The sequence below is a fragment of the Peromyscus maniculatus genome, chromosome 21 (genome assembly GCF_049852395.1).
Source record: "Peromyscus maniculatus bairdii isolate BWxNUB_F1_BW_parent chromosome 21, HU_Pman_BW_mat_3.1, whole genome shotgun sequence".
Taxonomy (NCBI): Eukaryota; Metazoa; Chordata; class Mammalia; order Rodentia; family Cricetidae; genus Peromyscus; species Peromyscus maniculatus.
In genome coordinates, this window is record NC_134872.1 from 38,734,335 (window position 1) to 38,759,311 (window position 24,977).

At 37.6% G+C, this 24,977-nt stretch overlaps 1 protein-coding gene across 20 annotated transcripts in view; it reads left to right on the top strand.

Annotated features, from left to right (window-relative positions):
• Positions 1–24,977, top strand: part of Tsga10 (testis specific 10) — a 111,417-nt gene that overhangs the window by 22,208 nt on the left and 64,232 nt on the right. For 10 of the 20 annotated variants that reach the window (XM_076557457.1, XM_076557456.1, XM_076557464.1 and 7 more), the window contains exons 3-9: positions 8,161–8,376; positions 15,540–15,605; positions 16,828–16,995; positions 17,568–17,726; positions 19,550–19,720; positions 19,807–19,884; positions 20,833–20,984. In XM_076557457.1, the coding sequence (XP_076413572.1) occupies positions 16,945–16,995; positions 17,568–17,726; positions 19,550–19,720; positions 19,807–19,884; positions 20,833–20,984 (611 nt within the window). In that variant the 5' untranslated portion in view covers positions 8,161–8,376; positions 15,540–15,605; positions 16,828–16,944. Of the gene's footprint in view, positions 1–8,160; positions 8,377–13,662; positions 13,744–15,539; positions 15,632–16,827; positions 16,996–17,567; positions 17,727–19,549; positions 19,721–19,806; positions 19,885–20,832; positions 20,985–24,977 lie in introns of those variants that run through there. The other 10 variants (XM_076557454.1, XM_076557461.1, XM_076557453.1 and 7 more) reach the window with 3 other exon arrangements.

Consider the following 24,977-nt stretch of genomic DNA (forward strand, 5'->3'; position numbering starts at 1 on the left):
CTTTTGAGGGGGTATCTTTGTGGATCTTCGTGGGCCTCCCTAGCTCTCTGCTTCCTCCCCTTCTCACCTTCTCATGTGGTCTTCATTTACCATGGTCTCCTATTCCTTGTTCTCCCTCTCTTTTCTTGATCCAGCTAGGATCTCCCACTCTTTCCCTCGACTGTCGCCCTTCATTGTTCCCACTCATGACCAGGCTATTCATGTAGATCTTGTCCATTTCTCCGTGTCTTTTTTTGGGGTCCCGTTTTCCAGGTAGCCTCACTGGTGATGTGAGTAGCAGTCTAGTCATCCTTGTTCCACATCTAGCATCTTCCTATGAGTGAGTACATACCATATTTTTTTTTTTTTTTAACAAGAACCTTAAATCTAATCTCCTTTGCTTAGCCTTTTTCCTAACCCTTGACAACAACTTGTAACCAACCCCCCTAAACGATTGAAAATTATCCCAGACCCAAAACCCATTAAAAGAACCAAAAAAAAAAAAAAAACCACCCGCCCCACACCACCTCTTTGGGAATGTGGGCGTCATTCTTAAAATTGCTTCCTGCTGGGTATGGGCGAAGTTATCTTTATCCTGAAAGAAAAATTTAGGTTACTTGTCAAATTCTAGGAAAGGTAACTATATCCTTCATTATTATCCAGTCTGTGTATAAAGCCAAAGTTCAGGGTTTATCTCAAGTCCTTATTTAAGTAGTCTTTGAGACTGGATCATCTCAGCTAGTCATCTCAAAATTACTCTGAGCACCTTGTAGTTCAAAGCTGATCTGTAGATGATGTTTGTCAGTTCAGTGATATTATTATTGTCCACGTGGAATTGTTGTTGTTGTTGTTGTTGTGGGGCCCCATCTTCTTTCCGGAGACTTCAGTTGATGTTAGGCCTGGCCGTGATTTCCTGCAGAAAACTGATAAGAGACTCGAACACAAAGACATATATATGCAGCTAATTGAAGCCTTTTTTCTAGAATTAGTTAGTACTCTATATGACCATTCATATCTTAACAAAGTTTAAAATGTATCAGAATAGAATCAAAGAGTTGAGATTAGTAATAGAATAGTCCCTTAATTAATTTGGCTTTTGTCCTGTCCCATAGCAGAAAATGGCTCTTTCTGGCATGATACAGGGAGTTTGCATTTTCCTTTTAACAACATGCTTGAGTTTGAAGAAGGAGAGAGCCATTCTCCAACTCCAAAGTCAGCTTTAAATTTTAATTGAACTGGGACTATTAGAAAACCAATAGTGTTAAATCTTTAGAGAAAAGCAGAAACAAACATTTAAGAAGACATAAAATTTTTTAGATAATATATACCCATATGCCATATACTCCCATATACTCTGTTTCCTGGGATAGATGATTTGTCCCTTTTCTTCAGTTGTCTCATTTGTCTTGTGTTCTTCAGATTCCTTAACCTTCATCCTCCTAAAAGACAAAAACAAAAACCTTTCCCCAAGACTAATTTTGGGGATGTTCCTTTTTGGCAAGTTATTATCTGATTAAATGAAAAGGCATGTGTTACTGTACAAGTTAGTTTAAATTGGATGTTCATGCTGGTTGATGAACTATCATCTCCTCTAATTAAGAGGTTTCTCTTGTTCAAATCGAACCTTTATCAATTTTGATGGTATCCACAGCTTATCTTCTCCTGTAGAAACAAAAGCAAAACCTCGTCCCCAACGTAATACATACCCTGGTTTCCATTCTGAGGTCAGCACATCCTTAAAGTATATAGGCTGATTTAATTCTGTAGTTTTTTCTATTACCCAATGTCTCTCTGCAGCTGTTGTTCCTTTCTCATTGGCATTCAGAAAATTCAAAGTTAATAGAGCATTATGCAGTCTATTTCTGGGGGTTTTTGTTACTCCTTTCTGTTTATTTAGCATATCCTTTAGAGTTCTGTTTGACCTTTCTATAACTGCTTGACCTGTAGGATTATGTGGTATACCTGTAATATGCTTTATATTGTAATAAGCAAAAAACTGTTTCATTTTAACAGAGACATATGATGGAGCATTGTCAGTTTTAATTTGTGCAGGTATACCCATGATGGCCATAACTTCTAGCAAATGAGTGATTACAGAATCAGCTTTTTCAGAACTCAAAGCAGTTGCCCATTGAAATCCTGAATAAGTATCAATGGTGTGGTGTACATATTTCAATTTTCCAAATTCTGCAAAGTGAAACACATCCATCTGCCAAATTTCATTCCTCTGAGTACCCTTTGGGTTACATCCTGCTGGTAATGGCGTTTGATTATAGAAAGAACAAGTAGGACATTTCTTTACTATTTCTTTGGCTTGTTGCCAGGTTATGGAAAAATCCTTTTTTAAACCTTTACTATTGACATGATGTTTTTTATGAAAGTCTGAGGCCTCCAGCACATTTCCTATCAATAATTTATCAATCTCGTCATTGCCTTGTGCTAAAGGGCCTGGCAGACCAGTATGAGATCGGATGTGAGTTATATATAAAGGATGACTCCTTTTCCTGATTGTATCTTGTAATTGAATAAATAGTGAAGTTAATTCTGAAGCATCAGGGATAAATTCTGCAGTCTCAATATGTAACACCACTCTTTCAGCATACTGAGAGTCAGTTACTATGTTGAGAGGTTCTGAAAAATCCATTAATACCAACAGAATAGCATACAATTCTGATTTTTGCACTGAATTATAAGGACTTTGTACCACTTTACTTAAATTTTCTGATTTGTAACCTGCCTTTCCTTGTTTGTTGGCATCTGTATAAAATGTACGAACTCCAGATATGGGTTTTTGCCGTACAATTCGAGGCAAGATCCAATCAGCTCTCTTTATAAAATCAATTCTGTTGCTTTTGGGATATTTGCTGTTAATTTCTCCCAAAAAATTACTGCAAGCTCTTTGCCAAGGTTCACTTTCTGTCCATAATTTTTCAATGTCCTCCTTAGTTAAAGGTACGACAATTTCTGCTGGGTCTATTCCTGCTAATTGACGAAGTCTCAATTTTCCTTTCCAAATCAAGTCAGAGATTTTTTCCCCATAAGTTTTTAATTTTTTATTTGGTTTATTTGGTAAAAATATCCATTCCAATATAATATCTTCCCTCTGCATTAATATTCCAGTAGGGGAATGCCTAGAAGGTAAAATAACCAAAATGCAATCCAGCTTTGGATCAATACGATCCACGTGCCCTTCATGTACTTTCTTTTCTACCAAGGCCAATTCTTTCTCAGCTTCAGGTGATAATTCTCTTGGACTATTTAAGTCCTTGTCACCTTCTAAGGTTTTGAACAAATTAGTCAGTTCATCATTTTTTACCCCAACAATAGTTCGTAGATGAGAAATATCTCCAAATAATCTTTGAAAGTCATTAAGAGTCTGTAGTCTATTTCTCCGAATTTGCACCTTTTGGGGTCTAATTTTTTGTAGCTCTATTTTATATCCTAAATAATTAATAGAATCCCCTCTTTGTATTTTTTCAGGAGCAATTTGTAATCCCCAGCAAGGCAAAATTTTCTTTACTTCTTCAAACATTCTTTCTAAAGTATCTGCATTTGAGTCAGCTAATAAAATATCATCCATATAATGATAAATTATAGATTTAGGAAATTTTTTACGTATCACTTCCAATGGCTGTTGTACAAAATATTGGCACAGAGTTGGGCTATTTAACATTCCCTGTGGGAGGACCCTCCATTGAAATCTTTTAACGGGTTGAGAATTATTATAAGTAGGCACTGTGAAAGCAAATCTTTCTTTGTCTTTTTCTTGTAAGGGTATTGAAAAGAAACAGTCTTTTAAATCAATAACTATGAGAGGCCATCCTTTTGGTAACAGAGTAGGCAAAGGAATTCCAGATTGTAGAGAGCCCATCGGCTGAATTACTTTGTTAATTGCTCTAAGGTCTGTTACCATTCTCCATTTACCAGATTTCTTTTTAATAACAAATACAGGAGAATTCCAAGGGCTGGTTGACTGTTCAATATGCTGAGCATTTAGCTGTTCTTCTACCAGCTCTTCTAAAGCCTGGAGTTTCTCTGTTGTTAAAGGCCATTGCTGAACCCACACAGGCTTGTCTGTTAACCATTTTAAAGGTAGAGCTGTTGGTATTTTTGGAGGATTATCAGTTGTTGTGCCCTGTTACTGTATAATATGGATGGCTGGTGACCACTCAAAATAATGCCTTCTAATATTTCTCTCAGAAACATGTGCTAGTTTATGATTTGTTTCTGAGATTGGAGGGATTTTAATCTGAGTATTCCATTGTTGCAACAAGTCTCGACCCCACAGGTTCATAGCTATGTTAGCGACATATGGTTTTAATTTTCCTCTCTGTCCTTCTGGACCTATACATTCCAGCCATCTTGCACTCTGTTTCACTCCAGATAATGTCCCAATTCCTAACAGTTGAACGTTTACCTCTTGAAGAGGCCAAGCTGGATGCCAAAATTCTGGTGCAATTATGGTAATGTCCGCACCTGTGTCTACCAGACCAGACAACAAAACACCATTTATTTTTATCGTTAATTTTGGTCTCTGTTCATTAATAGAAGTTTGCCAAAAAATTTTCTTTATGTTTTCTCCTGAATTTTCTATTCTCTCTTTTTCATTATCCTGACCAGCATGATTTATTCCAATAGTCATTTGGTTACTTAATCGCTCAGAGCAGGGATTTCCTCTACAGCTGCAGGAAAGGTTTGAACTGGTTTTGCTATTGGGGCCTGCATGAGGCCCCTCCGGGAGTTTCCCGAAAACTGAGGCAAAGGATTACCCTGTCTGTCCTTTGTTGATCTACATTCGTTGGTCCAGTGTTTTCCCTTACCACACCTTCTGCATACTCCAGAAGGAAGGGGCCTTCTGTTGCCATTGTTCCTTGAAGAAACATCGCTTCTAGGAATGACCTGTTTACAGTCCCTTTTAAAATGTCCTTGCTTTCCACACCCAAAACATCTAACACTCCTCAAACCTTTTGAAATTACTTCTCCTACCCACGTATCATTATGCTCATCAACCTCAACATTAATTGTTTCTCTAATCCAATCTTCCAAAGGTGCAGATCTTGCCCTTAACGGCCTGATTATTCTTTTGCATGCTGCATTCGCATTCTCAAATGCCAAAGCTTCAATTATTGCCTTACTAGCTTCTGATCTTGAGACCATTCTGTTTACTGCTGAAGCCAGTCTTTCTAAAAAATCTGTGAAAGATTCTTTAGGGCCTTGCATAACCTTTGTGAATGACTCATGTTTTTTTCCTGGTTCATCAACTCTGTCCCATGCATTCAAGGCTGCCATTCGACATAAAATTACGGTTTGAACATCATATAAACATTGTGTTTGTATTGAAGCATATTGGCCTTCTCCAATAAGCTGATCCTGACAAACTTGTATTCCTTTATCCCTCCATTGTGTTTCTACGTTTCTAGCTTCCTCCTTAAACCAAGTCAGAAATTGAATTCTCTGGCTGGGTTCCAGAACAGCTTGTGCAAGGTCCCGCCAGTCCTGTGGTATAATCCTATTATATGTTGACCAAGAGTTTAACATTTGCTTTACATATGGGGAATGCATGCCATAAGATACTATTGCCTCCTTAAACCTTTTAAAATCCATCAGTTCAATTGGAGCCCAGATATTTTGTGTAGCCATTTGATCAGGCATCTGCTGTACGGTTACAGGATAAATTAAGGATGATTGTGTGAAAACAGGCTTTCTTTCTGTAACCTTATGATCCAAACTTGAACCAACTTCACTGTTAAAATTAACAGGTTTTTCTAAAGCTGTTATCCTGGCACTTAAATCGACTATCTTTTTAAATAGTAAAATGAGAATAAGCATGGTGATAAACTGCATAATTCCCATAATACTAATCTTTTCATATAGTTGTTCCATCGTCAGACTGCCTAAAATTTCAAAAACCCAATTTTCTTCCAATGTACACAGGAAACCCATTTTTTTTAAATGTGGAAAAAATTTGTCTTTTAAATAGTTTCCTTTATGACTTACCAAATCTGCGTAGAACAGTAGAAATCCGAGCGAATTTCAAAACAGCCACCTAGAGTCCTAGGTGTAAATCCAGAGAGAGAGAGAGAGAGAGAGAGAGAGAGAGAGAGAGAGAGAGAGAGAGAGAGAGAGAGAAACAGAGAGAAAGCAAGAGAGAAAGCGAAAGCGAAAGTGAAAGTGAAAGTGAAAGCGAAGGGGTAGCCGGCTAAAGCTTAAAGCCAGCCACTTGTTCCCTCTGAGCCCAGTCAAGGCTTGGCTTTACAGCCAGGGGCCCTGTTTAGCAGGGCAGGCCTGAGCTGTTTGTAGCACTGGCTTTAAGCAAGCAGCTCACAGTCCAGCCTGAGCCCAAGCAGACCTGGGCCGGGGCTAGGGAGCTGGCTGCTCCGGCTAGGGAGCCGGCTGCTCGGGCTAGGGAGCCGGCCCCAAGCAGTTTTTAATGGATTCTTGTCACGTTGGGCGCCAGATGTAGATGTAACCAATCGTATTATTAAAATAAGAAACACAGAGCCAAGGTAAAAGAGAAAAGCCGAGAGGTCAGAGCTCAGAGATAAAATCTTACCTCCTGCAGTGCTCCTAGCTTCCCCGAGAGAGGGAGGTACTTCCTGTGTCCCTGTTTAAATAATCTTTCTGTTCTGCCTTCTCATTGGTTGTAAACCCAACCACATGACTGCCTCATCACTGCCTGTAAGTACCGCCCTCCAGGTCTTAAAGGCGTATGTCTCCAATACTGGCTGTATCCCTGAACACACAGAAATCTACCTAGCTTATCTAACCACCACGCTCTTACTATGGCTCTAATAGCTCTGACCCCAGGGCAACTTTATTTATTAACATAAAATTAAAATAACATTTCAGTACAAATAAAATATCACCACATAGTAGTAAGGGTTAAATGTGGGAATAGAGTCCAGGAGGAGCTGGGAGAAGGTGAGTATGCTTGGAATGTATTGTGTGCTTGTATGAAATTCTCAAAGAATAAATTACAAATTTAAAAAAAGCAGTAGCATTTTTATTTTTAAAAAATCCTGAAATTTGACATGAAAGATGCAGTTATAAAAAAATTAATTTGGTGCCTGGGAATGTGGCTTAGAAGTAGGCTGCTTAAGCTGGGTGGTGGTGGTGCACGCCTTTAGTCCTACCACTTGGGGAGGCAGAGACCATTGGATCTCTATGAGTTCAAGGCCAGCCTAGTCTACAGAGTGAGTTTTAGGACATCCAGGGCTGTAACACAGAGAAACCCTGTTTCAAACCATCCTCCCCTCCACCCCAAAAAGTAGGCTTTTTAACTGGCATGCATAGTAGCCACATTGTTATTTTAATTAATATTTTCATTTAGGGTTCTTTTCCAGATTGGTAGCACTCACATGTTACAAAATGAAGAAGACACAGAAAGTTGTACAATTAGGTGTTTTTGCCAATGAAGCAAATGTGCCTTTCTTATTCCAACACCTAGTTGCTTTTCTCAGAAGGAAGCTAAGGGACGCTTATTTATTTATTTATTTATTTATTTATTTATTTATTTATTTATTTATTTATTGTTTTTGCATCCCAATCAAAAGTTTCCCCTCCTTCCCTTCTTCACAGTCCCCTGCTCCCACTTCTCCTCCACTATTTCTCTTCAGATGGAGGCAGGCCTCCCAAGGCTCTCAGCCAGCCATGGTATATCAAGTTGTAGTGAGCTAGGTGCCTCCTCCTCTATTAAGGCTGATGAGGCAATCTGGTAGGAGGAATGGGTCCCAAAAGCTGGCAACTCAGTCAGAGACAGCCTCTGTTCTCACTGTTAGGAGTCTCACATGAAGACTATTAAGTTATACAACTGGAACATATATGTGGAGGACCTAAGTCAGCCCTGGTTGTCAGTTCAGGCTCCCTGGTTGTCAGTTCAGTCTCTGTGAGCCTCTGTGAGCCCAGGTCAGTTGATTCTGTGTGTTTGCTTGTGTTCTTGATACCAAAGGTCCTACAGTCCTTTCAACCCCTCTTGTGTAGGAATCCCCTAGATCTGCCTAATGTTTGGCTGTGGGTCTGCATCTGTTTCCATCAGTTGCTGGATGAAGCCTCTCTGATGACAGTTGGGCTAGGCACAGTTTCTCTGGGTTTGTGAGTTGTAGTATGTTTCTTCTTATAGCTGATATTCACTTATGAGCTAAGAGACCCTTTTAATGTTATTTTTTTTTCTGATTAAAACAGATTGAAGATCTCAAACAGACAAATCATGACTTGGAAGAATATGTTAGGAAACTCTTGGATAGTAAGGAGGTGGTAAGCAGTCAAGTAGACGATTTAACCAACCACAATGAGCATCTTTGTAAAGAATTGATAAAAATTGATCAACTAGCAGAGCAATTAGAAAAAGAGAAAAATTTTGTGGTGGACACTGCCGACAAGGAACTTGAAGAAGCAAAGGTACTAAATTTACCATTGATAGTATTTCAATTGTACTTTTAAGCATGTGATTATGAAATTAAGTTGGAAAAGTGAAATTTTCATATCATTTGGAAGCTTTTTAGTTTGGCATATTTTAAGTCTGTTGTAAGGATTAAATTGTATTTTTCTCACACTTCATTTCATTACAATTTTTTGTTCATATTTTCCCCTAAGTTTTATCAGCCTATTATGAAAATTTCAAAGCAACACAAATAGTCTGTGGATACAAAATTGCTCTGCTTCCCCCATTCTTCTCTGTATATATCTGTAAACAAATAAAATCCCTACCCTTTTTAGAAAGGGTCTTGCTCTCCAGCCCAGGCTTATCTTGAATTGTGGTTCTTCTTGCTCAGTGTTCTGAGTACAGAATTACAGGTGTCATGCCTGACTCTATAGTTTTACAAACAATGGTTTATCTTCTACTTTGTACCAAAATGAGAAACTTTTTATGTTGTTAAATTTGTTCATCCTGGTTGACATGAGAGTTTTGGTTCTTGTTTAGGAAGATGTTCTTACATCAAGAGCTATAAACATATCTTCTGAAGTTTGCCTTTATATTTTTCAACACATACAGTTTATTACTTTCATTTGAGGACACTTATCTGTAAGTAATTTCCTGGAGAAGGCCCTTAGAACTTCCTGTGAAAGTAGATAGAGTGGCTTGTTTTCAGCTTGTAATAATTTACCTTCACATGGTTGCTACAAAAGTATTTAAAGGGCACTTCAAAGTAGCTTGTATGTCTTCAGTATTTCTCAATAAATGTGTCAGTTCACTTTAACCTTTCATGCATGGTTTAGTGGTTAGTTGAGTACAGTCTTCATCTTGGCTATGAAAACTGTCAAATTGAAGAGTTTTACTGTCCTTCTCTCTTCATATTAAAAATTAACTCTCTCCTTCCCAGACTGAAGAGGAAACATGATTGGCTGAATTCCAGCTCTTGAGTGTGTCCTTTGTAGACAGTATCTATTTTCAAGATTTGTTTAAGGGCCTATTGACCAGATTGGAATAGGGAGTAGGTAGGTGTCAGGGTGAATTCTCTGGTATTAAAAGGAAGAACTCCAGGGATGGAAAGCATCTGAATTATATGAGCTAGGTTTTACCTAAAAACAAAAATACTAAATTCATAGGTTGAAATTTTGCTTGGCTCAGAAAAGCATATTTCTAGAAAAAATGATATTCATATATGATGTGGAATGTCTGCTACACTGGAGAATTGGAAAGCTATTTGAGCTTTTGAGGATGAGGTTGGCAGCATCTTTGGGATACCATTGTTGGAAAGGAAACCTGGGAACCATCGTAAATCAAGGACAAAAGAGGAATGGTTGCTTAGGATTGGTGCCTTGAAATAAGGAAAGCAGCAACTTTAGTGATGTTGTAGGGCAGAAAGGGCAAGACCAATTTGGAGATGTGGACACCAACTCGTGTTTTCAAAATCCTTTGCATTAGGTGTGCATTGTAGGTTTATAATTATCAGTGATACATTTCTTGTATAACTTTTGGGATAGAACTTGAAATAGTTTCTAATTTGATTGCTGAAAAAGAATGCTTGTGAGCTGGGTAATGGGGGCACACGCCTTTAATCCCAGCACTCGGAGGCAGAGATAGGCAGATCTCTGTATGTTTGAGGCCAGCCTGGTCTACAGAGAGAGTTCCAGAATAGGCCCCCAAAACTACAGAGAAGCCCTGTTAAAAAACAAACAAAACAAAACAAAGCAAAACAAAAATGATTGTGTTCTTACAGTATTTTGACATATTCTAAATATGTAGAAGTAGAGTCTGAGGCTAAAGATAGTATTAAATTTATTTACTGAGAAGAATTTACTTTTGGTTAGTCATTTTTAATATTCATAAAGTAACATCTTTTATTAAACTGTTTTTGAGTATTTACTATTGTGTTTTTTTATTTTTTTATTTTTTTTAATTTTTTTTATTTTTTTTTTTTTTGGTTTTTCGAGACAGGGTTTCTCTGTGTAGCTTTGCGCCTTTCCTGGAACTCACTTGGTAGCCCAGGCTGGCCTCGAACTCACAGAGATCCGCCTGCCTCTGCCTCCCGAGTGCTGGGATTAAAGGCGTGCGCCACCGCCGCCCGGCTGTTTTTTTATTTTTTTAAAGATTTATTTATTTATTTATTATACAGTGTAATGTCTGCATGTATTCTTGCAGGCCAGAAGAGGGCACCAGATCTCACATGGTTGTGAGCCACCATGTGGTTGCTGGGAATTGAACTCAGATCCTCTGGAAGAACAGCCAGTGTTCTTAACCGCTGAGCCATCTCTCCAGTGTTTTTTTATTTTTATGTAACAAGTTACTCTTGAAGCCGAGTGATTTCAAACAACAAACTCTGACTTACATTTCAGATTAGGGAGTGGTTCTGGTTCAGTTTCTCAGGAAAATGAAATAAAAGTGATAGTCAGATTGCAGTCATACCTTGATACTAGAACAATTGCTTCTAAGATGGCTTCCTACAGATAGAGACTGACTGTCAGCAGAAGTCTTCAGTGCAATGCCAGGTTGACCACATTCTAGATGACAGTTGCCCTCTACTCTCTGAGCCAGTGATTTGGGAGTCGTAACAAATTAGAATCTTGCAATGTGTATTATAAGCTAATCCAAGCTATATTCCAGCATTTCCACCATCTCTGCTTTTTAAAATGACTCACTAAGCCAGGCATGGTGGCACATACCTGTCATTTTAGCTCTGGAGGGGCTAAGACAAGAAGATTGTGAGTTCATGGCAGGACAGGATTGCATAGAAAGACTGTCTGGAGGAAAAACAAAGGGACTATTATATAGAACTCACACTCAAGGAGTGGTCTGCATCTTCTAAAGCAGGCAGTATTAGAGTTGGAGCACATATTAAATTGGCAACTTTTGCCTTTGTTTGTCTTCACATCTCCAGTTACCATTTGTGCTTTAATACAGTATTTTCCAGACAGTTGGATATGATTTTCTGTAATGTGAAGAGCAGAATTGCAATTTTACTATTGTTAGTTTCTTAGACCATATATGTTAGTTTATATATATCTTTTTGAAACACAACTCATCAGTAGTAATGTTAAGGAAAAGTAACCTAAACCATAACTCACTAGCTATTATGCTAAGTGATATTTGCAATTAAATACAACTAAATTATGACTTTAATTAAAAGACATTTTCTAAGATGGCACCCGCATGTTTAAAATTTAATACATTCTATATGAGATATTGGAGTTATTTAACATAGGAGCTCCTTTCTGCAGCATGTGCACTCTTAATTTTATTTTACAATTATTTATTTTATAAGTATTTTGCCTGCGTATATGTATGTACCACATATGTACCACCCAGTGCCTGCTGAGTACAGAAGAGGGTATCAAATCTCCAGGAATTGGAATTAAGTATGGCTGTGAACCACTATGGAGGTGCTGAGACCTGAATCCAGGTCATTTGCAAGAGCAGTGGATGCTGTTAACCCCTGACCCATCATCTCTCAAGCCTCAGCATGTGTACTTTAAAATTTTTTAGTTTATTTTAGAATACCATATATGTGTACTATATTTATATCATTTCCCCCTTCCTTTTCCTCCCTCCAACTCTTTTCATATGTCTGTCTCTCCATCCGACTCCCTTTCAAACTCATGTCCTCTTTTTATTTAATTAGTAGTCTTACATATACACATACACACATACAGGAATAAATATATAACTTACTGAGTCCATTTAGTGTTGCTTGTTTATGTATATCAGGGCTGAACATTTGGTATTAGATAACCAATTAGGAGGCTCCTCTCTGGGGGAAACTGATTTTCCCTAATTGACATGAGACCATTATTGAACTAGATCTCTGATATCCCTTTCATTATTATTACCTTTGTATATGATTCAATCAGCCAAGATAGTTGAATCTACTATATAGAAAACATGTAAAACTTAATATTAAGTTTGTAAAATCCTTTTGGATATATGGATATCCTTATTCTGCTTTTTAAGAAATATATTTTAAAACTATTTATTTTATTTCATGTATATGAGTGTTTTGCCTGAATGTATGTCTGTGTATCATGTGTGTTCCTTATACATATGGAGGCTAGAACAAGGCATCAGATCCCCTGGAACTGGAGTTACTGATGGTTATGAGCCATCATGTGGGTGCAGGAAATTGAAACCCTATAAGAGCAAAACATGCTCTTAACTGCTGAGCAATCTCTCCAGCCCCTTGCCTTATTTTTTGAGGTAGCTCTTTTCACACTGTCCTTCCTCCTCTCCTCTGCCTCAGCAACACTGGCCACCTTACCGGTCCTGGGAACTAGCTAGTTATTCTTTTGAGCTTGGACATTTGCTGTAACAGTACTTTCTTCCTGGATATTCACACAGATTTTCCTGGGCCCTCTTCAAACCTTGCTCAAAGGATGCCTTTCCATGGAGATTCCCTGATAGCTCTGTTTCAAATTTCAGTCTTGTTTTCCATAAATGCAGTACGCTTAGCTCTGCTTTTCTTTGTCAGTATAGTATACAACTTGTTATTTAACTAACTTATTTTAACTTAAGAAAAAAGCATCTGTCGTAGCCACTTTTGCCTGTCTTAGTTCTATTGCTGCGAAAAGACACCATGACCAAGGCAACTGTTAGAAAACAAAGTGTTTAACTGGGTTCTTGCTTACAGTTTCAGTGGCTTAGTCCATTATCGTCATGATGGGGAGCATTTGAGAGCTACATTTTGATGTGCAGAAGGAGGGGAGAGGGGAGACTGACTGGGTATGGAATGGGCTTTTGAAACCTCAAAGCTCTCCCTCAGTGACACACTTGTTCCAACAAGGCCGCATCTCCTAATGTTTTCCAACAGTTCCTCTCCCTGGTGACTGAGCATTCAAATATATGAGCCTGTAGGATCCATTCTTACTCCACCATGATCGTCTCTCCTAGCTGCAATGTTATGCCCCTAAAGACAAAAATCTTAGCTGGGCAATGGTGGCGCACGCCTTTAATCCCAGCACTCGGGAGGCAGAGCCAGGTGGATCTCTGTGAGTTCGAGGCCAGCCTGGGCTACCAAGTGAATTCCAGGAAAGGCGCAAAGCTACACAGAGAAACCCTGTCTCGAAAAAACCAAAAAAACCAAAAAACAAAAAACAAAAACAAAAACAAAAAAACAGAAATCTTTACCTGTTATGTTCACTTAAAGAAAAAAATCTCAAGGGCCTTAGAATTCGAGTGGTTATTGTGTATTTTTTGAGTGTCATATTTGATATATATTTTGACTATTTTCTTTTCTTTCTCTTTTTGACTAGATTGTAAACTCTCCAGGGCAGAAATTTGTGTTTTGTTGTATTCATTGTGTTTTCCAGCATGAATAGTTATTACATTGTCAGGTACGCAATAAGCATCAATTAACCAGTTGTTAGGAAGGTGAAAAACACTGGATTAACACTTGTTCCTTTGGGATGGGTACAATTATTTTCTGGGTAGGATTATCACTTTTGTCACCATAAAGGTTATATATGTTTATTGTAAAAATTTCAAATTCATGGTTATATATCAGTGGTAGAGTGCTTTCCTAGAAAGGTTCAATCTCCAACACCCCTACCCTGTCCCCACAAACAACAAGAGTTCAGTTCACTTAGAAAACTATAGTGAAGGAAATAATATTCACCACTATTATATCTGGACTCACTCTTCAGTTTATATGCTATTGGTTATGTTTCATCTGTTATCTATGATATATACATACACTTTTTTTGAGGAAGTATCATACTGGGTATCCTGTTTTTCTGAGATTTTATACTTAACAAAGAACAAAAATCTTTACACATCTTTATACGAGGCTTATATCTGTTTAGTGTCTGCATAGTAGCTGCATTAGTCAGGGTTCTCTAGAGGAACAGACCCGATAGGATGGACCTATATATAGAAAGGGAGTTTATTAGAGTCGTTTATAGGTTGTGGTCCAGTTAGTCCATCAGTGGCTGTCTTTCAGTGCAAAGTCCAAGAATCCAGTAGCTGTTCAGTCCACCATGCTGGATGCCTCTGCTGGTCTTCAGTATATGCCAGAATCCTGAAGAAGTAGGGATGAACTCTCCAGTGAGAGTGGGGGCAAGCAGGCAGAGAGCAAACACTGTTTCTTCCGTGTCCTTTATACAGGCTGCCTCTTGAAGGTATGGACCAGATTAAAGGTGTATCTTCCCATCTCCAAAGATCTGGATCTAGGGCTGGTTTCCCACTTCAAATGATTTAATTAAGAAAGATCCTTCACAGGTGTGCCCATCTGCTTGGGTTTTAGTTAATTCCAGAGGTAGTTAAGTTGACAACCAGGGATAGCCATCACAGTAACATAAAATAAAACAATGAAAATTAATGATTCAGAGTTGTACATAAGTTTATATACAACTATAAGTTATGTCCCAAACATTAAGACCCCTTAATATTTTATAAATTTCAGTATGACTTCTAGAGGAATCTTAGAAGGATAATTAAGAAAAATGGGACTGGGATTGTATTGAATTTTACTCGTAACTAGTATTTTATGAGACCCTGGGCTTGATTCCTAGCAAAAGTAATTGTTCCAGAAAATTCAAATTTAAAATGTAGCACATGTATTTTAGTTTAGGATAATGAGAGGATGTTAATGAATTATAAGTGTATTCTTTGAACTTATTTACTGACTTTTAGCAGAGCTTTATCTGTCATAAAAACAGTCACTTGTTTTGAAACATATGACATGGATGTGTTACATTTATAGCTACAGATGACAACTGTACGGTAAAACTGAGTAAATGTTCAGTGTCATAAAATTGATGCAAAGTGTTTTGGGGGTTGGGTGGAATGAAGGCATAAAATAGTTGAGAAGAGAAAGGAGCCTGAATGGGCAATTTGAGAACATGTTACTCCAGTCTTATTGCTTTCCTGTTATAATCTTCAGGATTGTAATTAATGCCAACATCTTGACCCAGTTAATGGAGAATAATTTGGTACAATATAGTAAGTTAATATTTTATGAAAAATATTGGGTCAAGGAACCACTTTTTTCATCTGGGTTCTTTTACCATTGAAGGTCCTTAAAATATTGTCTGTATGCCTTTATTTTTAAATGGCTTCGTTTTTAATACTCTTTCCAATTAAATCAGTTTAGCCATCTTCAGTATAAATAATAGAATTTCTAATTTTTCAGATTGAACTCATTTGCCAGCAAAATAATATAACAGTACTGGAAGATACAATTAAAAGGCTTAAATCTGTGAGTATGTTTTTCATAAATACATGGTAAGCAGTCATTTTTTACTTAGTAAGCTACTAAAAGAATTAAATATACTCTTTACTCATGCCTTTGTGGAAAATTAAGGCATTTTTGTTTTCTAACGTTAACATCCACTGGCAGGTTTATAGGCAGCCTCACCGTAAGAGCGTGCCTTTTTGCCTCCCTTTCATCAGCGTTCCATTCTCCTAGAGCAGTGCTTCTCAGCCTTCCCAGTGCTGCGACCCTGTATCGCAGTTAATCATGCTGTGCTGACCCCCAACCATAACAGTATTTTCGTTGCTACTCCATAACTGTACTTTTACTATTCCTATGAATCATAATGTAAATATCTGTGTTTTTTGATGGTCTTAAGCGACCCTGTGAAAGAGTCATTCAACCTCAAAGAGATCATCACTACCCACAGGTTGAGAACTGCTGTCCTAGAGGTTGAGAATAACTTTTGGTTCATTTTAGCTGTTACTAGGTTTACAATGGTGCCTCCCTAATTTTTAATTTTCAATATATAACGTACAGTTTTCTATACTTTAAAATTTATGCCTTTCATAATATTTTTAAGTTTTAAATTGTTACCTAGTACCTTTGATGTTTTATTTCTCTAACTAACTCTATGAAATGAAAAGTTTTCTGTTCAAACATTTTAATCTTCCATTTAAAATACATAAAACACTATCTGGAACATGTCAACTTTTTCTCAGTATTCATAAACCAAATATAAAAACACATTTTAAAAGAAGCGTTTCTAAATATATCCATGTGAATGGGAGTTCATGGGAAGCATCTGAGTGCCCAGGACTCATTAGCATATCCATTCATTGAATGAGCGTTGCACAAGTGCAGACACTGGAGTGTGCTTTAAAAGTAGCATGTAAAGATTTCCAAACTCAGGCATTCTGTTTATAAGATTTGCTTCAGGTCTGGATGTTCAGGTCTGAAATTCCTAGTATATATACACACATCTCTATTTTCTTCTCAAAATGTTTAAGTAAATGTAATATTTTATTCAAATAAAGCGCACCAAAATGGTGAAATTGCTTTTAAAATGGTATATTGCTTTTTAAAAATAATTAATGAATAAGTTTTTAGATGTTCTATTTTTTTGATGCCAAATTTAATATTTTGAAGACTCCTTTGTATTTTTATTTAGAAAATTGTGCTATAATTTAGCTTGAAATAATTGCTTAATTTTTCCCTCCTTGACAAGATAATTTTAGAGACTGAAAAAGCACAAAATAAATCTCCTTCTAGACTTGATTCCTTTGTCAAGACTTTAGAAGCAGACAGAGATTATTATAAAACTGAAGCTCAGAATTTGAGAAAAATGATCAGAAATAGATCTAAGAGTCCAAGACGCCCATCTCCAACTTCTCGGGTAGGTTTGGAGGAAATTTTTTAATCCTTTAGTTTGTTTCTCAAGTACTGAATTTTATTCTTTGATTTATCTTATTTGGAAATAATTAATTTGATTTTTGTATAAATTACAGTATCAGAGAGGTTGGGAGACAGATCTCTTTGATGGTACAGTGAACAATAAAGTTAGTTCCTTATTCCCAGAATAAGTTGTGGTTGGGAGATAATTAGACCAATTTAGTGCAATTTGAGATAAAGCTGTAAAAGAGGTAATTTTGTTGTTGATATTATTTTCTCTTATTCTGTAGTCAGGCTTCCTTAAGTAGAGATTGTGCACTGCCACTACCGTAGTGTTTCACTAGGAGCATAAGTGAAAGGGGTCCAAGCCAGGAGTGCTGATGCACACCTTTATTCTCAGCGCTTGGGAGGCAGAGGCAGGAGGATCAGGAATTTAAGGCTAGTCCTGGCTTCATAGTGAGTTCAAGGCCAGCTTCGACCACATTAGACTGTCTTAAAAAAAAAAAAAAAGAAAAAGAAAAAGAAAGAAAGAAATAAAACAAGAAGAAATTCAGATATCTTAAATAATAATTCTAGGGTGCAAACTGTGATGTAGAGCTTTTGAAGTCAACAACAAGAGACCGTGAAGAACTGAAATGTATGCTGGAAAAATATGAACGTCATTTGGCAGAAATCCAGGGCAATGTCAAGGTTCTTACATCTGAGAGAGACAAGACCTTCCTTCTTTATGAGCAGGTAAGCGTGTAAGTACAAAGATTGTATAAGTAATAGTAGTCACTTTTAGAGCTTTGCAATTCTTCTGTAAGTTTTATGACCCTAATTAAACATGTCAATCAAATTAATCTAACACTTGGAAATTACCTTTTTTCCTAAGAAACTCTTTTTTCCTTTTCTTTCATTATGGTACTGGGACTTGTACATTCTAGGCAAGTACTCTACCACTAAGCTATATCCACAGCTCTGTTCTCAAGATATTCATAATGAAAGGTATCATATTTCTAGTAAAAAAAAAGTACGAGCACACCTATATGTCATCCTTATATCTCATAAAAGAGTATATACATGCATAAAAAGTTTAATTTTTGGAATAAGAAATGAGGTCAGGGCTGAAGTTGTAGCTCACTGATGGAGTGCTTGCTAGCATGCACAGACCCTAGGTTTTGATCCTTAACATGTCACAAAACAATAAAAGTGAAACATATTAATGACAAAAACCATATCATTTGAGACTCTCATTTCTCTTTATTTATGTTCAAGATAAAAGCCTGTAGAATCTGGTGGGGGGAAGGTTCAGGAAGGTGGAATAAGATGGTATACATTCAGATAGTAGCTGCTACCTGGCAGCAAGACATTTGGAACTGGATTAGGGAGAGAGGCAGGTACTGAATATGCAGCTTTAGAAGTCATCTACTTAGAGGTGAGTCTTGAGCCTTCAGAATGAATGAGTTCTGTAAATGAGAAGGCATTTACAGAGCAGAGAAGTCAAGATATAATCTTCAAGAGGCAGGGAAGAACCTTTGAAAGATAGAGAACAAGGACACAAAGGGAGAACAGGGGCCTAAGAAGAAAGGTCCTGGACCAGTGTGGATGCTGCCAGAAAATTATGGGGAACAGGAACTAAGAAAAGTTCGTTCCAGTTGGTGAGCTCCTCAGCTCAGGTTTTGCAGTGTTGGTGGCTAAAGGGAGAGGGGCGGGTTACCCTGGGGCGACTGTGTGAATGTAATTGGCAGTGTGTAGAGATTGCCCTTAAAAAAAAAAAGCCTGACAAAGGAGAGAAGACAGCATGGTAGATGGGCGTAGTAGGGCGAGATGACAGATGGTCAAGCTAAGGGAAAACTATACATGATGAAGGTGAGGGGGGCTTGCTGGGAACGAGAGTAGAAAGAGCCGGGGAAGGGACACTACACAGCATGAGAGACTATAGTTATCATTGAGTTAGGAAGATTTTAGAAAACACTGAGAAATGTGGTGAAGGCTAAGCTGTAGGTATTGAGAAACTGTATCTTTTTCTGAACCTGGCAGACCCCTGAGTAGATAATGATCAAAACTGTGAGTCAGGAAGCAAAGTGGGATATGAAATCATTTGTAGATGTGCAACAGGTCTGGGGCCTCAGTACTGTTTAACAAGTGTTCAGAGACTATGTTGGGCTGTGAGTAAGGACTGTTGGAACTTTCTGTCAGAGTAAATGTAGCCAAGACAATAGCATATATAGAGATATAGCAAATATAGAGAAAGATAAGCACTGTGGAATTTTCATTAGACAAGTATTCCACCTGAGCTGTGCTGAATTCAAATTTATATCTCAAAGTGGGCAAGTGGAATATATCAAATCTATTTCTTAGCTAGACACACACACACACACACACACAAATGCATACATACATATAGATTTGCTTGCACTTATTTGTGAACTCTTGAAAATAAAAGCTCTGCCATTTCTTTGTTTTATTGCTGCTTACATATTATTTCAGGTTTCTATTTTACCTGACTGGATATAAGATACTGCACGTGTCATTTAAAGTATTCTTTTTTAAATTCTGTGTATTTTTTATCATAGGCACAGGAAGAAATTGCTCGACTTCGAAGAGAAATGATGAAAAGCTGTAAGTCTCCTAAATCAACTACAGCACATGCTATTCTTCGTCGGGTAGAGACGGAAAGAGATGTAGCCTTCACTGACTTACGAAGAATGACCACAGAGCGAGACAGTCTGAGAGAAAGGCTAAAGGTGTGCAATGAGTTTGTCTGTTTCACAGGCACAGCACAAGTGCGGTGACACTGAAAGTCCTTTGTTGTGCTTTGTGTTTTATACAGATTGCTCAGGAGACAGCATTTAATGAGAAGGCTCACTTGGAACAAAGGATAGAGGAGCTGGAGTGTACAGTTCATAACGTAAAACAAAACCTCTTTGGCTCTACTCCCCATAGTTTCCCCTTTTCTCTTTTGCTGTCTTAGCAAGAATTCTCTTATTTTTCTAAGGTTGTGTTTGTAGTCCTAAAATACTTACAGTGGTGTGTATGATGTGTTATTTTCATAATCCTATGTTACCTTTTCATTTAGTTATTTCCCTCTAGAAACATGAGTGAGGCTTTTTATTTTTGTTGTGTTTGGTTGCAAAGCATTTTTTGTTTTTATTGCTAGAATGTAGTCTCAGGATTTTTAATTCATTAATTGCCTCTTATTTTGGGAGGGTGGGGGGTACAAGGTCTCACTGTGTAGCCCAGGTTGGCTCTGAATCCGTGATTCTGCTGCTCCAGCCTCCTAAGTGTTGGCATTATGTACCACTACACTTGTCTAAAATTTCAGTTTTTCTCATCTCCCTGTTCTGTTAAAGATAATCTTGCCAAATATGAGTATATCAAGCATTCGAGATGCTCCAGATACATGTTAGCAGTGTTCCAGGTACATAAACAGTTAAGGTTTGAGTGTACAGATAAATACTTCATTTGAGGTATTTTGTTATAATAAGTAAAAAACAGACAAGAGAAAAAGGATTTTATTTTCATAATCCTACTCTATATGTAATGTATTAATCTTGGATAACAAAATATTTTTGCAAATTTAGTATGTAAATAGTCCAATTGAACCAGATTGAGAAAGGTAGACTGATAATACTGAGATAGACGGGCCTTGTAGAAAAGCTATGCAGTGACTTGCTGTTATTCCTGTTCTATAATACTTTATCTAGAAAGCCTTCTACAGTGTTCCAGTCTGCCCTGCTTGATTGTCTAGTTGTGCAGATTCTGCCATAAGCTGCAGTTTGTAGGAGTCTGTCTCCGCTGCTAAGACCAATGAGGCTACTTAGTGATCCTAGTTAACTTTGCCATTCTGCTTGTGTAGCTTGATGATGAACGCATGGAACAAATGTCAAATATGACTTTGATGAAGGAAACCATAACCACTGTGGAAAAAGAAATGAAATCATTAGCAAGAAAGGCAATGGATACCGAAAGTGAACTTGGCAGACAAAAAGCAGAGAATAATTCCTTGAGGTAAAAACTACATTGCCGTTAGACAACCAACAGTTTGCTGTACTTAATTGCTCTGCTTTATAGTACATTTAATAATGAAAATTTAATTATCTGTTATCTTCAGTTTATGAAAAGAACTCATAGGAAGCAGTTGTAGAAACCTCAGCAGCATGTAATGGTGCCCCCCAAATCACTCAGCCAGGAAACAAGCTTATACTCATTTTAACCTTAAGTTTGCAACACGTCAAGTTTAATCAAGCAGTTTTTATACAGCCCTCTGAGAACTGAGGCATTGAACCTCAGTATTTTATTGTTTAATTTACTTTTATAACTTTGAGTTCTATTCTGAGGTCTGAACAATTTAACAAAGCCCATACTTGAAAACTTAGGGAAAGGAGGGTTTCCAGCATAGGAGTAAATTGATTGGCTCTTCCATTTCAATGGTATAGTGGCAGAGGCCACTAAAGCAGTGTGTGGGCAGGAAGAAACCTCTGCATTTGAGGTTCTCCATTACTGTTTGTTGATGTGAAACAAAGCTACTCAAGTTTTAGTAGAGTTGAATTTCTCTTTATCTATAAACATGAAAAATGTTAGTTGGTGTGAATGTGAAACATTATTATCTAATCTACAGATGATAATTGGGCCACATATGGGTTCCCAGACTCTCCCCTTCATCTTCCTAGGACTAGTGGTGCAGAGTTGGAATCACTTGTCAGGACAGATAATTACTCAAACTCCCTTCTTTTCCTTAGAAAACTTTCTTCCTTATAAGATTACTATAAACGCACACACACACACACACACACACACACACACACACACACACACACACAAATGAAAGTAATACCAAAACAAAAAAACAAGAAAGCAAACCTGGGGAGGTAAAAATAGGTAATAAAAGGTTAAAATCACCTATAACTCTATGACCCATGGAAAAAGATTAGTGTAGAACTGCTTCCAGCAAGAAATCAGTCCATGTGTAGCATGGAAGTGTCCTGTGTAACTGAGTTCAGCCTGTGGCCTTTCTATCTGGCCTTTTCAATTTTGTCACATAGAATTTCTGTGTTGTTAGAAAACATTTGTCTTAGAAAACGTTTTAGTGTCTTATAATATTCTAGTGGAGAGATGTATAATAATCTGGAGTAGAGTGGGTGTGTTTTGTTCCTTTTGATGTAGGATCTTGCTGTGTGGTTCTGCTTTGCAGTACCCTCCTTCTGTAGGGTAGCATTGTGCACCCTCCCAGCAGTTTTAGGGGATTTTTTTTCTGATGTATGCTGATTTGGAAACTTTTATTGATGTATAAGTGAAACATCTACACTAAAATGTCAATATTTTATATATTAAGGTTGGAAAATTTTGACCTTTAAAACCATTACCACAGTCAAGATTCTGGCCTTATTCTGCATTTCTAAGTCTCCTCTTGCCCCTCTGTAATTTCCCACACATGCTGCTGATTCCTAGTTGACCATTGATTTTTATTTCAGGCATAGAGGTATTTGGATTGTCTAAACATTTAAACCAATGAAATTGTATTGTATATGTTGTTAATCAGGCTCCTTTCCTTCAGCGTAGTTACTTTGAGGTTTGGTCTTCATGTATTCATGTTGTGTGTAATTTATACTCTTTGACTGCTGACTTGTATTCTTTGTGTGGGTGTGCACATTGATAGTTGCACTGTTTCCACTTTGGGGCTATCATAAATAAAGCCACTAAGCTCTTCCCTATATAAGTCTTTGTGTGGACATATGTTTTTATTTCTTGGATCAATATCTAGGAATAAATGCCTGAGTCATATGATGCATTTTCCTTTCTGGGAAACCATTAAAGTCTTTTTTCAGTGTGGCTGTAGTACTGTGCATGTACTCCAGCAGTGTTGAGTTTTTCAGTATTTACATATCCTCACTGACATTTGGTATGCAGCTCATTTTTAACACCAGCTATTATTTTGTTGTATAGTTCTATTTTAAAGTTTTACAAAGACTTTTTAAGCTTTATTGTAGAATAATTGTTGACTAAAATTATACTTAAAGAATACAGTATAATGTTTTTGATACATAGACATTGTGAAACGATACTTTGGTGAACTTAGCTGATGTATTATATCACTGCTTCACAGTTCCTGTTTATGCAGGTAAGTACTTAATGTTGGCGTTTTGGCAATTCTCTTCTGGCTCTTTGTTCCTTGTTGTCTTTGTGAGTTAGTGGTTTTCTATATTGAGGCTACAATTCCATTATCTTTTGTGTATTACGTTTGGTTCTTTGTGGTTATCATGAGGTTTACTACCACATTTTATAGTTCTGGCAGTCTTTTAAACTGATAACAATATCATTGACATGGAAGTGCAGATATCTATTGGAGATAAATATACTTCAGGTGCATATGCATGTAAGTGGCTTTGTTATATCATTTTGGTAGCTGTATCTTTCAGTGTTTGAAGCACTTAACAAAAATAGTATACTCATAGATCAGTGCCTTGCTCAGCCATCTTCAGAGAAACTTCCTCCTGCAGCAGATGGGAACAAATACAGAAACCCACAGCCAGACATTATGTAGAAAGTGAGAGAGACCTTGGAGCACTCAGCCCTAAATGGATGTCTCCATCAAACTTCCCCTCAGAGCTCAGGGAACCCCAAGAAGAGGAGGTGGAGAGAATTTAAGAGCCAGAGGGGATGGAGGACACCAAAGAAAACAAGGCCCTCTAAACCAACATAAGCAAAGCTCATATGAACGCAACAGAGACTGAAGCAGCATGCACAGGGCCTGCATGGATCTGTACCAGGTCCTCTGTGTGTATATTATGGCTTCTGGTTTAGTCTTTTTATGGGATTCCTGAGTGTGTGAATCAGTGGGTCTCTGATTCTTGTGCCTTCTCTTGGGCTTTTTTCCTTCTGTTGGTTTGCCTTGTCCAACTTTGATGTGATAGTTTTTGTTTTATCTTATATTTTATTTTGTCATATTTTTAATATTATCTCTTAGAAGCCTGTTATTTTCTAATGAGAGACAAAAAGAGAGTGGGTCTGGATGGGGAGGGAAGGGGGGAACTGGGAAAAGTAGAGGGAAGAGTTCAAAAACAAGAAATAAAAAAATACAAAATTAATACATACATAAAATAAAATGGTAGCTCTTCTTATCAGGGTGAAGTGGTATTGCAGTTTTGATCTGCAGAGTTCCTATCTCGATGTTTATATTCTCCCCAGAAGTGGGGAGTTTTAGTCAGTGTTTCTTGAGTGTTTGCCTCTTCTCTCACCCCTGCAGAGTGAATGTTAGTTCTCCGGAGGGGCCTGCAGCCCTCCATTCCTCCTCACTTTTTTCTTCTCTAACAGTAGTTCTAAATGCCTGTCTTTGAGTTCACTGTTAATTTCTTCTGACTTGTCACATTGGCTGCTAGTGCTGTTTCATTTTTAATCTTGATTATTTCTATTTTTAAGCCCAGAATTTCTGTTGGGTTCCTGTTAATAATTTTTTTTTTTTTGGTTTTTCGAGACAGGGTTTCTCTGTGTAGCTTTGCGCTTTTCCTGGAGCTCACTTGGTAGCCCAGGCTGGCCTCAAACTCACAGAGATCCACCTGCCTCTGCCTCCCGAGTGCTGGGATTAAAGTCGTGCGCCACCAACGCCCGGCTTCCTGTTAATAATTTTAATCCATCTGTTGAATATTTTATTTGTACATTATTTTCCTAATTTCATTAACATGTCTATTTATGTTCTCTTATAACTTGATTAACTGCCTTAATCATTTATTTTAAAATTTTGGTCATACACCTAGATTTATATTTTCTGAGGGATTGTATCAAGTTTCTGTGGCTTTTCATGGTTCTTGCTTTATGTTGATGGCTGTATATCTGACAGCCAAGGTTCAATAGGGAAGCATCTTCATATAGTGATGGGTCCAGTATCCAGTTCACACTCTGGTGAAGGCTCAGCAGCTCAATCTCCATGCAGTGTGTCAGTTGGGGTCGGTGTCAGCACAGCCTGTGAGTGTCCTCAGCAGCCATGGCTGTGGGTGTCTGAGGGAT